The sequence below is a fragment of the Neodiprion pinetum genome, chromosome 1, assembly GCF_021155775.2.
Source record: "Neodiprion pinetum isolate iyNeoPine1 chromosome 1, iyNeoPine1.2, whole genome shotgun sequence".
Lineage (NCBI taxonomy): Eukaryota > Metazoa > Arthropoda > Insecta > Hymenoptera > Diprionidae > Neodiprion > Neodiprion pinetum.
This window is the reverse complement of record NC_060232.1, coordinates 4,658,089-4,672,539: the sequence shown is the minus strand read 5'-3', so window position 1 is coordinate 4,672,539 and position 14,451 is coordinate 4,658,089. Positions and strand designations below refer to the sequence as shown.

General features: G+C 35.4%; 3 protein-coding genes across 3 annotated transcripts; 1 reads left to right on the top strand and 2 right to left on the bottom strand.

The window, feature by feature from the left end:
• The first annotated feature begins 2,840 nt into the window (after window positions 1–2,840).
• On the top strand, window positions 2,841–4,840 carry Prp18 (pre-mRNA processing factor 18). The gene is made up of 4 exons (XM_046633137.2): window positions 2,841–3,116; window positions 3,259–3,543; window positions 3,698–4,126; window positions 4,276–4,840. The coding sequence occupies exons 1-4, from the start codon at window positions 3,054–3,056 to the stop codon at window positions 4,513–4,515; spliced, it is 1,017 nt and encodes a 338-aa protein (XP_046489093.1). The 5' UTR covers window positions 2,841–3,053; the 3' UTR covers window positions 4,516–4,840.
• Window positions 3,258–8,167, bottom strand: LOC124222324 (Pyrroline 5-carboyxlate reductase). The gene is made up of 7 exons (XM_046633155.2): window positions 8,025–8,167; window positions 7,854–7,931; window positions 7,531–7,787; window positions 7,307–7,388; window positions 5,606–5,745; window positions 5,313–5,524; window positions 3,258–5,224 (listed from the first exon to the last, which is right to left on the bottom strand). Exons 1-7 carry the CDS (start codon window positions 8,050–8,052, stop codon window positions 5,161–5,163), a joined length of 861 nt encoding a protein of 286 aa, XP_046489111.1. The 5' UTR covers window positions 8,053–8,167; the 3' UTR covers window positions 3,258–5,160.
• Window positions 8,168–8,326: 159 nt separating this feature from the next.
• LOC124217940 (uncharacterized) lies at window positions 8,327–13,589 on the bottom strand. The gene is made up of 14 exons (XM_069135267.1): window positions 13,219–13,589; window positions 13,000–13,135; window positions 12,529–12,782; window positions 12,235–12,316; window positions 11,910–12,046; window positions 11,531–11,742; window positions 11,294–11,359; window positions 10,272–10,375; window positions 9,972–10,085; window positions 9,630–9,883; window positions 9,481–9,562; window positions 9,229–9,368; window positions 8,891–9,102; window positions 8,327–8,821 (listed from the first exon to the last, which is right to left on the bottom strand). The coding sequence occupies exons 2-14, from the start codon at window positions 13,094–13,096 to the stop codon at window positions 8,758–8,760; spliced, it is 1,818 nt and encodes a 605-aa protein (XP_068991368.1). The 5' UTR covers window positions 13,097–13,135; window positions 13,219–13,589; the 3' UTR covers window positions 8,327–8,757.
• Window positions 13,590–14,451: the final 862 nt, after the last annotated feature.

Sequence of the window (14,451 nt, the reverse complement as noted above, 5' to 3'; positions counted from 1 at the left end):
AAGTTTCTATTCATATAATAATAACTATACATATATATAATAATAACATTATGGAGGTTAGTTTTTAATATTACTTGTATTAAGTGCGACTATTGTATATTATTTGTATATATGACAAATAGATTAATAATATAAGCAAAGTGGCAGATACTTATTGGCCAGTTATAACAGTAAAAAATGGTTATCTTAATTATTTCTCAGAACCAAAACATACGAGAAACAACGTATGGTATTACCTACCTACAACATACCCCTAGAAATGAAAGGAAAAGGAGAAAACAAGTAAAAGTAAATGAACATGAAAAAAAGTAATGTGTACAAGACTACAAATTTTAATAAGTACAGTTTTAAAAACTGTACACACCTATTATTACTGATAGTAATAACGGTACTATTACCTACCCAATAAAGATCTATCTACCTTAATTAAAGAAAACAGTTTATTCAAACCGTATTAATTAGCTCTACATTAGCTGAATATATCATTGCCAACTTCAGTAGGTTGTCTAAATTTTGTGGCCAGTACCGTAGCAAAGAGTTAGCTAATACCTCCGAAGTTACTCTATTCAATAAAATACAAAATTTCAGCTAGTTGATCATACAAGCTGCTCGGCCTTCTTGTTAGCTGGAGTAATGATCACCCAATGAAAGCTTCCCGTAGCAATTATCCATGCGTAATTATATATTATACGAATAGAAACACGCGTTATGTAATGCGAATTAATTACCGATCAGTTTTATAGATAAAACTTTGCATAATGCAGGAGAATTTGAAGCTATTAATACTGATTTTTATTACTCCGATCGTTTCGATTTGTTGCAGTTTTTTTTTTTTTTTTTATATCTGTCATAAAAAAAAAATTTGATATCCATGTTACTCCAGATTTCGATGATGGGTCAATGCAGCGTTATCTATAATTATATGGATGAATGGCCTATGATTTGATCCTGTTGTGTATTAGGTGATAATTGATACTTTGAGACAACAGAATATGGAGTGAAATGACACATGCATCCTTAGGAAGCTACTGCATCGACACCATAATCAATAATGATAATATATTTATTATTCCAATTGTCTTCGAAACATCTCGCAATTTTCTCCTAACTGACTAACAAGTGAATCTCGGAGAAACAATAATATAACATATTAAACGATATGTCATATTACTGGTGGAGCATGTTCGAGTGACGATATAAACTTTTAATACACGGAGATCAGTTCATTACAATATAAATATATATATAAAAAATATATACGTATATTTATGGTAGACATGCAATGTTTCCTCCTGATAACAATTAGAAACGCATTAAATAAAAAAACATCTCACACATATAATTTGCCTACATTTTTCGTATATGTACCTCATTTCGCAAGCACTTGTCAAGCCGCAACATGTTGCTGCAATAATTAACGCCACAGCACGCGTCGATCATCGCGAGATTTCTGTTAATTAAAATCGAGTACTTATACCTACGAAAAAACGTGACTCACCCTCGTCGCTCATGGAACTTGGAAGCAACCACATGCTGTTGGCGTTGTGGCGTTGGTTGGCGTTGTTGACTTACGACTTTCGATGCTTCTGATCCATTCCGCCACAAAACAATACCATCGGCGTCAATTCGCTTTTAAACGTACATCTACACGCGCCACGTACACTTTGCAACGGATTCCAGTAACGGCAAATACGGATAATACAATCGGCATTATCGTCGAACAAATTCAAGTACTGAACATTCGAGATTCCAACGAACATTTCAAACGAACGCGACAAAACACAATCGCACCCGTGACAAAATGCGATCGTAACTGTAACAAAACACGATCGCAGCCGCGACGCCGCGGCGTATCAAAATATTAAAACGCGTAGTAAACCTGACCCGGTTATGTTTACCAACAAACAACCACCCCAGTCGTTCGATTGATAGAAAATATAGAAACTTATTCTCACAAATGAACACGACTTTATCCATGACTTAAAACGTCAGCCCATTCGATTCTGCACGTTGCATTTTACTAACAAATAATTAAAGCACGACGTACGTACGTATGTCGCATACCTGCCGATCAATCTACGCACCTCGGAGCGTCGCGTCCGATCGCCGATTGTTTTCAATACTCAGCGTACTTCACTTCGTCGCCTATTATATTATGACGAATCAAAGACACGACAGGGCATGGCCAGTTAGTTTTTTCCACCTCATTATGTTGTCGAAAATGTATGCTGACAAACTTTATAGAAATTATCAGAGGCATTCAGTAAACCACGTACGCACTATTCTTGAGACGTCGCGTGTCTGATTGCCTCTTATTTTTGTCGTACTGCAGAAAAATAATAAACGCACGACTGTTTGGGCATAAATAAATAAATAGTTCTGAAGTCACATTTTTACCGGCAAATATATCATTGATGATAGTCAAACTATTATTTTGTTTCATTTGTCATAGCCGAACCAACGAACGGATTTCCCGTCGATTGAAATTATACGGCCAGATGCGCGCAGCGTACATACAGCTACACTGGCCAATTCTGTCGGTCAAATTTTGGCTTAGGATAATAAGTAACTCCTAAAAATGTAGTCTGTACATCGATATTTCATTTCAACTTTCTACTTTCAGTTATTTACATTTCGAAAAAAACTGGCAAGTCGCTATACCTACTTACGAAATACGTGTGCGACAGTTTCATATGATATTATGTTTTGCTCCTTGTCGATTTACTTGCTCATTATGCTATCCTGCCATCTAGTGCTGTAAGAAAATAACTTTGTTTCGCCCTATCCATAAACAATGAACGTAGTTCGCTTACGCCATCTCTTTAAGATTTAGACAAACTAAATCAGCAAATCAGCTGTTTCGTGAAAAACAGAAATAGCCAAGAGGTTGTAGTTGTTCTGTTTTGATTATTACGTTTCTAAAACAAGTTTTAGAAAATTTGTAATGTTTTAAAACCATATATTGCACATCTGCTTATAAATAAAAATAATAATAAGAAAAATTTCAAAACAATTCGCATTGCCCCACAAATCTATCGCACAAATCGATTGCGATGGATATTTTGAAGGCAGAAATAATGAAAAAAAGGAAACAGCTGGAGGAGAGTAATATTTTGGTAGGTGAGAAGTAAGTCCTTAGATTTGCAGTCATTATATGAACCGTATTCTTCGTATCTTCTGTAAATCGATTACATGCAGTTTTCAGGTGAATGTAGAATAACCTAAAATTTTAACGATTGTCATATGATCCCGATACAGCATAACAATAAGAAATACTTTCGCCGTGGAGAACTGGCAGCAAAGGAACAAGAAGAATACTTGGAAAAGTATGGACACAAAAAGGACACGGTCAAATCCGACGTCAGCGATCACTCAGCGGATTCTGTAGCGAACAATGGTCAGGAGCATTTAGCCTTGTCAAGGCCTGAAGTCATACGACGACTACGTGAACGGGGAGAACCGGTATTATTATTTGGTGAATCGGAGCTAGAAGCATTCAGAAGACTAAGAAAACGGGAAATACTTGAACCAGAAGTAAACAAGGTATGAGAAAGTTAATCGTTAAAAGTAAAAATCAACGATACAGTTAAAATTGCCATGTAAATGATTTGGGGGTTGATGTAAAATTCTCTGAGGGAATGCTTGATGTTGGTTTATTCTATTGTTGTTTTAACACTGCTCTTTGTTTGTCTCCTAGGGATTCCGTAATGATTTCCAAGAAGCTATGGAACAGGTTGACCAGGCATACCTTGATGAAATATTCGAATCGTCGAAACCGCAAGACGGAGAAGGTAAAGGCGATGTACACGTACCTGACGAAGGTGTGACCTATGACGATATACAGAAGATGTCTGCCAAGCTGAATTGTGGGGACAGGGAATACGACATGAATGTTATCACTCAGTTTTTACAATTCCTTGTAAAAATGTGGGGCAATCAGTTGAACAGTAGAGCTGCTATGGAAAAGAATAGCACTAGAGGAAAAATGGCTAGTGCTACATATGCTCAAACCCGAGAATACCTCAAACCCCTACTCAGAAAGTTGAAAAACAAGTCTCTACCTGAAGATATTACTGACAGTTTAACTGAAATAGTTAAACACCTTCTTGAGCGCAATTACATACTGGTAAATATGTCATGCTAGTTTAGAAAAGTGAATTAATGACGTATATTTTTCCTAATTTATCATTGAATCAACTTGACTCTCCATGATTAATGATAATGTGAATATAGCTGAAAATATGGATAATTTCAAATTGTGTCTATTCATTTCAGGCAAGCGATGCATATCTTCAAATGGCTATCGGAAACTCTCCTTGGCCAATTGGTGTGACTATGGTTGGTATTCATGCTCGTACCGGTCGTGAAAAAATTTTCTCCAAAAATGTTGCTCATGTGATGAACGACGAGACGCAGCGTAAGTATATACAGGCACTCAAGAGATTAATGACTAAATGCCAGGAATATTATCCTACGGATCCATCTCGATGCGTAGAATATGCAAAAACAAACTGAACTGTGTATGTATGTATGAAAATATATCTCAACTTTTGTATTACCTTGTATGTCATTGTAAATATATTTAATTTCAATAGATTAATAAATATTATATTACTTTAACTGTAAAGGATCTGGACTTGGCTTCATTTGAATCAAATGCACCTATAAATCGACGTAGTTTGGCATGTTTAGAAAAGTATATTGCAGATCAATCTATGTACTAGATCGGTCCTTATTTTGAACTTTTTCGAATTTTCACCAAACTACCCCCAAATTCGTTCCCAATAAATAAACGAATAAATAAAATTCTCTTTAAAAGGTTTCAGTTTTCGGGACTAAATATTTGCCAAAAACTCTATAAATGTGAGAAATTTCTAATTTGGGGTGAAAAATCGAAAAAGTATAAAATAAGGAGGATCCTAATATGTATGTATAAACAGATTTGATCTGGTCCATAAATTATTACTTCCCAGTTAACTTTGTCAATAAAGAAGTCAAGACAAAACGTGATACACGAAATCTTATAAATCATCTTTGAATTTCGATCAATTTGTTTTCTACACATCTGTCATTTATATTATTTTTCTTGTTATTCGGCAAAAGGATTTGATATAAATTATTGCATAGAAAGTTTATAACTTCCCATAACGAATCATATATCTATTTTTTGTCTAATTCCGATGATCGTTGTACAGCTGCTACAACAGCATTCATCAGTGCTGCTCTATAATAGACAAAAAAGCAAATATACGGTATATTTGAACTGAAGTTGAATGAAATTTTAATTTCTCCATTTCTTCAGTTAAACTTACCTAACACCTCCGTTTTCAATAGCATGTACTCCACAAATTGTTATACCACCTGGTGAACAGACTTCATCCTTGAGTTGTCCAGGATGTTTTTTAGTTTGCAGTAGCATTTTAGAAGCACCATAAAAACTTTGCCCAGCAAATTTTATGGCCAAATCTCTTGGGACTCCCATTCTAACAGCTCCGTCAGCTAACGCCTCAATCATTACATATACCTGCGAATAAATAAAACAAGTTTATTCATAATATGATATGAGCTGATACATTTCAAAATCACTTCTAAAGGATCGACTTACGTAAGCTGGGCCAGCACCAGAGAGTCCTGTTATAGGATTTATTAGGTCTTCCGGTACTTGCTCACAGATTCCAATACTTGACATTATTGTTGTGACAAGATCTGCATCTTGCTTTGTTGCTCCATGACCACAAGCGAACACTGAAAAAGGAACTTTATGATTAACTGTCCATTGACCCGTATCAACTACAGAATAGTTATTTACTTTATTTTACAGTTTCTATGAAAATCAATCAGATTGGGCAGATAGAGTTTAAATGCTCTGAAATTGAAATATAACTATAAGTTCTCGAGGGATGGCGACACCTATCCCCTCGAATATTGTACTTGCCCAAAAAAAAATGTAAGAATTATTGTTCAACCTGCAGTGTATGTGTATGTCCATCAGCACTGCCTAACTTGGGTAGCTGGCGAGTTTAGGTAGCAAATTAAGTATACAAAAGTTCTACACTCTTGTTAGTAAAGGTATTTACCTGGGCGTGGTGTGGGTCTTTTTTTCCTGTGTCTAATTTGTCTGACCTTTTGTGTTTATGCTACATTAGTGGGTAACCAGCAGAGAGTAGTTGATAAGTCGAGTGTCATACCAAAAGTTCACTGCAACGTTTAGGTAAAGGTCAAATACTGAGTTGATTTTCAGTTTCTTATTTTTCCTCTGTATAATCTATGCTTTGATTTTTATTTTACAGTGGATTATATTCAGTCGAGGTGCATGTCGACAGTTCAATAGCGTCGCATAGTTGAAAGTAAAATACTGGGAATTGATTTTCAAGTTCTGTTTTTTTCCTCTGTATAATTGATCTGTGCTTTCGTTTTTATTCAACAGTGTTTGATCAGTTAAGTTGGAAGGAAAGTATAGAAAAACTTTTGCTCGAAGGGATAGTATCGAAAGAAAAAAGCATGGCCAGAATAACGAAAATATTGAGCACCAACACTCCTAATAACAGAATCCAATCTGAGATTAATCAAGATACGTTGGAGCTGGAAGTAATGGAGGTGGAGGTAAGATACTGATTGAACAACATGGCTTCGTGGTGTAGTGAAATGTATGCCAGGTGCACAATAAGTAACAACTCGATCTCTCAGCTACCACTAAAATGCCCTCTCAGTTTGACTCGGATCACGATACCTGCACGGGGCTGTAATTGTGAACATATACAATGCTTCGATTTGCAATCTTATGTAATGCTGAACTACAAAGTTAAGTCATGGAAGTGTCCTATATGCAAGTAAGTTTATTTAGAATTTGGAAACGGTTTTACCTATTCGTAGAATTGTTTTACAAACAGCTACTTATTACAGCAAGAAAATTTTGTTTTTCGTTAGTGTTTAAAATCGTGTATTTCCCGTTTTTAGTAAAAATGCTGGACTTAAAGACTTGAGCGTGGACGAGTACATATTTGAAATTCTGGAGATTACTACGAGCATGTCAGATGTTGAAAGGGTAGTAATAGATTTAACAGCTCGCTGGAAAATAAAGATTTCAAAACCGAATGTTATAGATTTAACATCCGAGGGAGACAAGGACTGCCAAATTATACACTCAATAGTCAATTTAAGTTTAGAATGAAATGCTTTCAACGGCTTCGAAAAAATTTCCAATCAAAACGGTGTAATATGTAAATGTTGGCATATTTCGATTAGAACGATTTTTGTGGCATTATGTATGTACCTGCCCAATCTAAAATTGATTTCATTTCTTTACCAGTAGCACCGGCTCCAACCATTAATGCCATATTTGGCATAGTTCTGATTATTTTTGCCTTTGGTATAATCGGTAAGATTATCTAAAAAAAATTTATAATAAATAATATATTTTACAAATTGTACAAGTATGTAAGATGAAACAAATGTATGATAAAACCACATAGTGTAATATTGGTTTTATAAATTATGTATTCAATAAAACATGCTTGAAATTGCACGAACCTCCTCAAGTTTTGCCAACGATACTCCAGCTAACACCGAAACAAATAATTTTTCACCAATATTTAAAGATCCCAAATTTTGTTTAAGAGATTCCATTGCCTCTTTCAAAGATCCAGGTTTCACAAGGAGAAATATGGTATCTGTTTTTTGCACTACCTCAGCATTATTGGCGGATATATTTACACCCATTTCACGCCAATTTTCTTGCAACAATTTAACTGGCTCTGATACATGAAGTTTCGAAGCTTCCACTAAGCCTAGTAATCATATGAAATTGATTATTGAATTAAATCTACAGTCAGTGACTTGAGAAGTAATCTCACCATTGTTAATGATGCCATGGCCAATAGCTCTGGCAATGTTACCGCCTCCAATGAAGCCAATATCCTTCTTTAGAGTGGCTACACAGAATAAAACTATACTGCATATATCACAGTAGAATATAAGTAACACAAATACCATTATAGTTATTATAAAAAGATTGAACAGTTTACCAGAAATGCATTCGACGGTAGATTCCATGACACTATCTAGTTTTGTGATACAACTGTGAGGACAGAAAACTTTGAAACGACTGTGAGCGTTTGATGTGGGAATAGTTAGCAATGACCATGACAGCTATTCGCAACCAAACTGTCCATTTGCCAAGATGTTCAGCCAAAAGAAAACAAGCTTAATATAGACTTACATTATTTTGCATAAGCTAGAAAATTTTACCTATCACTATGTTCTAAATTATTCTCACTTTCCTCAGGAGTAAATGGTAATGTATGAACTCATACGTGAACACTCAATATGGAATTGTGCTTTTTATTAATAAACATTTAAAAAAGCAGGTACAAACATTTTTTAGTTAAGCGCATCCAATTTATATAAGAACAGAGCTATTACAAGGTGTCTTACATTAATACGTAGAAAAATGAGTTGGCAGAGTACGTAGAAAAATATTTTGCCAATAAAACTCTGACCAAATGGGTAAAGAGAAAAATACTACCCCTAGCTCATTTTTTTTCAATAGAGTTAATTTTAGTTGAACACGCACTTACTCTGCCCTTTTGCATTATCTTGTGACTCACGCAGCATTAAGATGATAACCCATTCGCATTTCACACAAAATTCACATACTTTATCAGGTCACATATTATGCACAAATTAAAAAAATTTCTCAGTACATGACTCACAAATAGGTTCATCTTGATATGTACATCCTTACTTTCCAGGAGTACTTTATTTATTAGTAATTTCTTCCGATCTCTTAACTGCTTCTTCAATTGCATCCATAAGCGCGGCTCTGAAAATTGAATAATCGTTATAAAACGGCATTGAATAAAATGCAAAAAATCAAAAAAGTTAGGCTCACCTAACGCCTGACTTTTCCATGGCATGCAGGCCACGAATAGATGTACCACCAGGAGAACAGACTTGATCTTTTAATTCACCTGGATGCTTCCCAGTTTCAAGTACCATTTTTGCAGATCCGTACATAGTCTGTGCGGCAAATTTAATCGCTAAATCTCGTGGCACACCCATTTTTACTGCACCATCAGCTAATGCCTCGATCATAATGTACATCTGAGAAATGGGAGAATACTTTTATTAAGTAGTCATGGTAATAAATCTGGACACAATTTCAATTTGTTATTTTCCGAATTGAAAGCACAACGTGAAAATAAGCGTATATTTAGATGAGATACTAACATAGGCAGGACCGCATCCCACGAGGCCGCTAGCTGCATTGAGCTGCAATTCAGGTATGAAGTTACACATTCCAAGCCCGGACATTATGGTCTTTACAGAGGCTATATCTTCCTCCGTCACGCTACTGTCTCCACTGAATACTGTAAACAAGAAATAAAAATTATTTTCTCAATTCTTAGGTAAGTACAAAAATACATTTGCTTTCTTGCTCAACAGAGTTTGTTCCATTAACAATATGAAGCTGCTACTTGCCTGCGCAACCCTCTCCAATTAACAAAGGCATATTCAAAGTCGACCGTATTATTCTGGCCTCAGGTACGACAGGCAGGATCACCTGAAATTAACAAATATTTTTTAGAATGATTGTTCTCATGTATATATCATTACAAAACGCACTTTACCTTTTTTAAAACTGACAAAGGTATCCCAGCCAGAACGGAAATGAATAATTTGTCTCGCACTGGTACTGACAAAGTATTCTTTATGCCAGTGGCTGCTGCATTTAAAGCGGTTGTTTTCACGGACAGAAATATGATATCACAATTTTCCACAACTTTTCCATTTTCGTTAGTTACTTTTGTCCCCAAATCCAGCCATGGTTTTTGCATCGGTTCGTAAGGTTCTGCTACATATATGCTGGGTGGTTCGACAAGCTCTATTTTCAGAAAATAAAGTCTATGATCAATAAAGTTCTTAGAGCAAATGACATAATATTAATTAGTATAATTTATTTGTATACTTACTACTTTTTAATATCCCATTGCCGATAGCTCTAGCAATATTTCCCCCGCCTATAAATCCGATACACCCTACTGTGCTCTTTGATGAGAATTTGCGCGATAGATTAATGAAATTTGCTAAAAAAAAAAAAAAAATAAACGTTAATGATAATTCAACAAATTAGCAATTACTGAACTTAAACATAGATGCAAATTTTTCGTTAAATAGGCCAAGTTTACGAGTGAATGTATGCTGATGACACAGGCATACGAAATTGCATGCGAAATAGAATAATCCCATAAGTATATAATGTCGTAATTTACCGTTTTCATATCTCAGGGCATGACTGCAACAAGAACAACACACCTTCCTCAAAATTAAACTTGATGACATCATGTCGAAATAGCGTTTGACAAATTCAACCAATCAAAAATAGAAAACTATATCCTATATATCAAACAAGAAAGGCAACAGTTTAATTGATGCAGAGCGAAATATATTCGGTACAAAATCGCGTTCCTATTCTGAAATCATACTCGGCCGTGTGCCATTAATTACGTAATAAATAAAAGACTATTACGACTGCACAGTGCTCCGTATTTATACCGGCCGCGTTTACGAATTAGACGCACGTGGCTGCTCTACTTGTCAGTTCAACGTAACTGGAAGGACTAAGTTTATGAAATCGAATTCTGTGCTGCGCAATGGGTCTTTATTATCTTCCGAATATGTTTGTTGACTCGAAAAGCTTAGGAATTTCGCCGGCAATGAATCAGCTGACGCGATGATGCATCGATGCGCCGATGCGCAAATAGCAACGTGAGTTCGGCCAACAATGTATGTCATGTACAATGTATGCACATGACACATGCATAAATACCTCCGCTGAATTTGAACTCGTTACAATTTCCAACTAGACCTTCCGCGGACTTTGTCACCAAATTTTACAATGCTAAGTAGACTATTTACATTATATTTAACAGGAATCTCACAATTTATGCATACTCATGCCTAGTCATACATAATCTGCAGCTGGTAATAATATTTGAATTATGGGAAGTAAAAACACTTTTACACGCAACACAAATTTAGTACTGGTTTGAAAATCTAAGGAATCCTGTGAATTAAGTGATGTCTACATCAAATACATCTCAACTTCCGATTCAATCTCACCATTTTTTTCAACCATCGGAAGTTTGATAATCTTCATAGTCTACGATACTTACATGTAATTATATCATATGACATCAAGTTATAATAATCAACATAAAATTATGCACTAGAAATTTGCTAGCGATTTTCATTTATTCTCTTCCCAACAATGTACATTCTACAAAGTCGTTACTTAGGCACGGAAGACAACTCATCTGATCTAGTTACTGCTGCTTCAATCGCGTTCATTAACGATCCCCTTAAATGACAGAACGAAATATGCAAGGCTGAATTACATTTTACATCATTGTTATGTAATTTATAAATGGTGTTGAAGGAAATTTAAACCAGTATGAAATAGGAAGAAAATGATACATTCTTCAAAGCGAGACAGTTAGACAATTAGTCAAAAAAGATTTAGTGTTCATACCTGATGCCACCTTGTTCTAGAGCATGAATTCCTCTAATTGTTGTGCCAGCTGGAGAGCAAACTTCATCTTTCAACTGGCCTGGATGCCGTCCTGTTTCTAATATCATTTTACCGGCTCCTACTAAAACTTGAGCAGCAAATTTTGTGGCCATCGGACGTGGGACACCCATTCTTACAGCGCCATCGGAAAGAGCTTCGGTTATCAAATACGCCTTTATGGAAAGATAGCCAAGAGTTATATTAGAACTACAATCTAGTCTAAGATAAATTTGTCAACTTATATTGAAAAACATGTTTTCCCAGTTATAAAATAGTCATATGATAAGTCTGATGTAAGTTTCTAGTACAAAAAAATAATAAACACTGTTACATTACATACATAGGCAGGACCAGAACCTGACAGTCCACCAACAGCATTCATTAGAGTTTCTGGTATGCTCTCGCTGATTCCCACATGTGAAAATAATGCATTTACCAAAATTTCGTCGTTAGCAGTTGTTCCTTTAGAACAGTAGACTGAAAATAAAATGAATGACATTGTGGTAATGAACGTTTCAATACTACAATCCTAGACCAAATGTCATATCAAAACACAATAACAAAAATTTGTTAACATGATTCATAATTGTTGTAACAATGATACATGGGAGTGTAGCAAGCTAGATGATGGCTATTTTATTCAAATTCAACTGGCTAATACATACCAGTGATACCCTCCCCGACCATCATAGGTGTATTCGGCATTGATCTAATAACTCTCGGTTGCTGCACAATGCGTTCTAATTTCTGGAATACATACCTGATTATGTTAATAGTAAATAAAAATAAAATCAACATAAAAACTAAACATAGACATTGGTTCATAGGTTTAAAGAAAAAGTTCAAAGTCTCAACTGCTTGTAAAACTGATAAATTTGATGATTGCTGTTATTTGTTTTAAAGTGAAAATCTATTTCACTAAGATTTTACTATTTCACAGTCTTACTTTTCCTACTTACTGTCTGAAGAACCTCAAGAGTCACGCCAACAAGTACGGACACATACAATTTGCTTGGAGGGCATTTAGTTATAGTTTTAGCAATACCAGCTAAAGCATCATCCAGCATTTGTGGTTTCATTGCGAGAAATATGACATCAGTATTTTCCACAACCTCTCCATTTTTCAGTGTTGCATGAGCCCCTAGATCGCTCCAGAAACCAAGCGTTCTGGTCGTTCTCCCAGATACCCAGACGTTATCAGCTTTTAATACGCCTATGCATGTGGGTATCAAAATATTTGACTCAAGACTTGTACTATTGTACACTTGCCTAATATTTATGAATACTACATAATCAACATTAATGTTTATTGGTACTAAAGCGTAATCATGTATGAACACCATTGTCTATTTGCTGCATAATCTGATGGCTGTGTGAAACGGTAAACTGGTATAGAATTATTCATTTTTAATTCAAAACTTGTACTGTACCTCTTCTTATGAGACCAGCACCAATGGCACTAGCCATATTTCCACCACCGATAAACCCAACTCTAAGGGACGTCAAATCTTGAGATACTTCTGCCATGATGCTTGTATATCAGTTTATGAATAGTTCAGTGACGGGCTGAAATAATTTCAAATCAAATTGAGACATAGTAGGTTTTCCAATAAGTGTCGATGAACCACATAACCCTAATGTAAACTGACTCAGGAGAATGAAATCCTGGGCTGGTGTTAGCTCCTATTACTTCACTGCAACAATTCAACGAATCAAATGAGCAAGTAGGTATTCTCCTTTGTTACAAAAGACGAATTTCCGTTCGCGAATTTCCGAAAAATCGCGATTAAATGCACTCGCTAACAACAGCGGTGCTTCAAAGTGCTTATGCCCTAGCATTGACAAAAACTAAACGAGCTACAATTTTTTGTTCTCTTTTTTCTGTTATTATTCTAATCCTCCCTCGCTTCAAAACTTTTAGCATATTCGATAAACGTGATGAGCTACATATGAATCGTTGATATGGAATTCGCAAAGAATAATCTCGGCGTCACGTCACATCGCAATGCTTTCGAGAAGTCGTTACCACTGCTAGTCTGTGCAATGGTGATATTCCTAGGATCGAAGCGAAAACTGTCCGTAACATAACCTAAAATGTTGTGTAGACGACTAATATTTTCAGTGTTAGAAAAAAGGTATTTATACTCGGGGGTGCAGGCGACCTATGTAACTTTTCGATATACAGATAAATGTTGTAATTTAAAACAATCAATCATTTGCAATGACATTGCCAGCCGAGAACGTAACCTAAAAATTATAAAAAGATTCAAACACGCAGGAAAAAAATCGAATGCAAAGGTACAGTCGATTTCTATAACATCTGCTATACTACTGAATTAATTAACTCGGTAATTATACTGTGCATTTGTGACGGCAATTATTGTAATTGTCAAAGCTGCGATCTATTACAAAATTGAAATATGTTCCATTTTCAAATGTAGAATAAAATGCTTTCTTGTATGTATTCACGTGGATATAGCAATCTGAAGAAGACGACGATGAAGATGATGATGATGTTGCTACGCAGCAAGATAAAACTTTACCTACAATATCCGTGCGCGTAACATCTCTTCGTGCAGATCTTCTACTCAAAGCTGGATTAAATATTGCTAGAAAGTAAGCAGTAATTGGAGTTTGTTCTTTGCTTATGCTCAGTGACAAATTTATATACAGCAATTCAATAGAGCTTGCACTTCCTATGGAAATAATTTTTTAACAGTGTATAAATTTCATTCAGTTACTGATCTTATTACAAAGTTTGCTAATGTTTTTCAACAGTAAAGTGGAAACGGCATTCTACGAAAGCAAGATACGAGTTAATGGGAAGAAACTATTGAAGAAAAGCAGTCAGGTTGGACCAATTTTATTCTTCAAGTGTGATA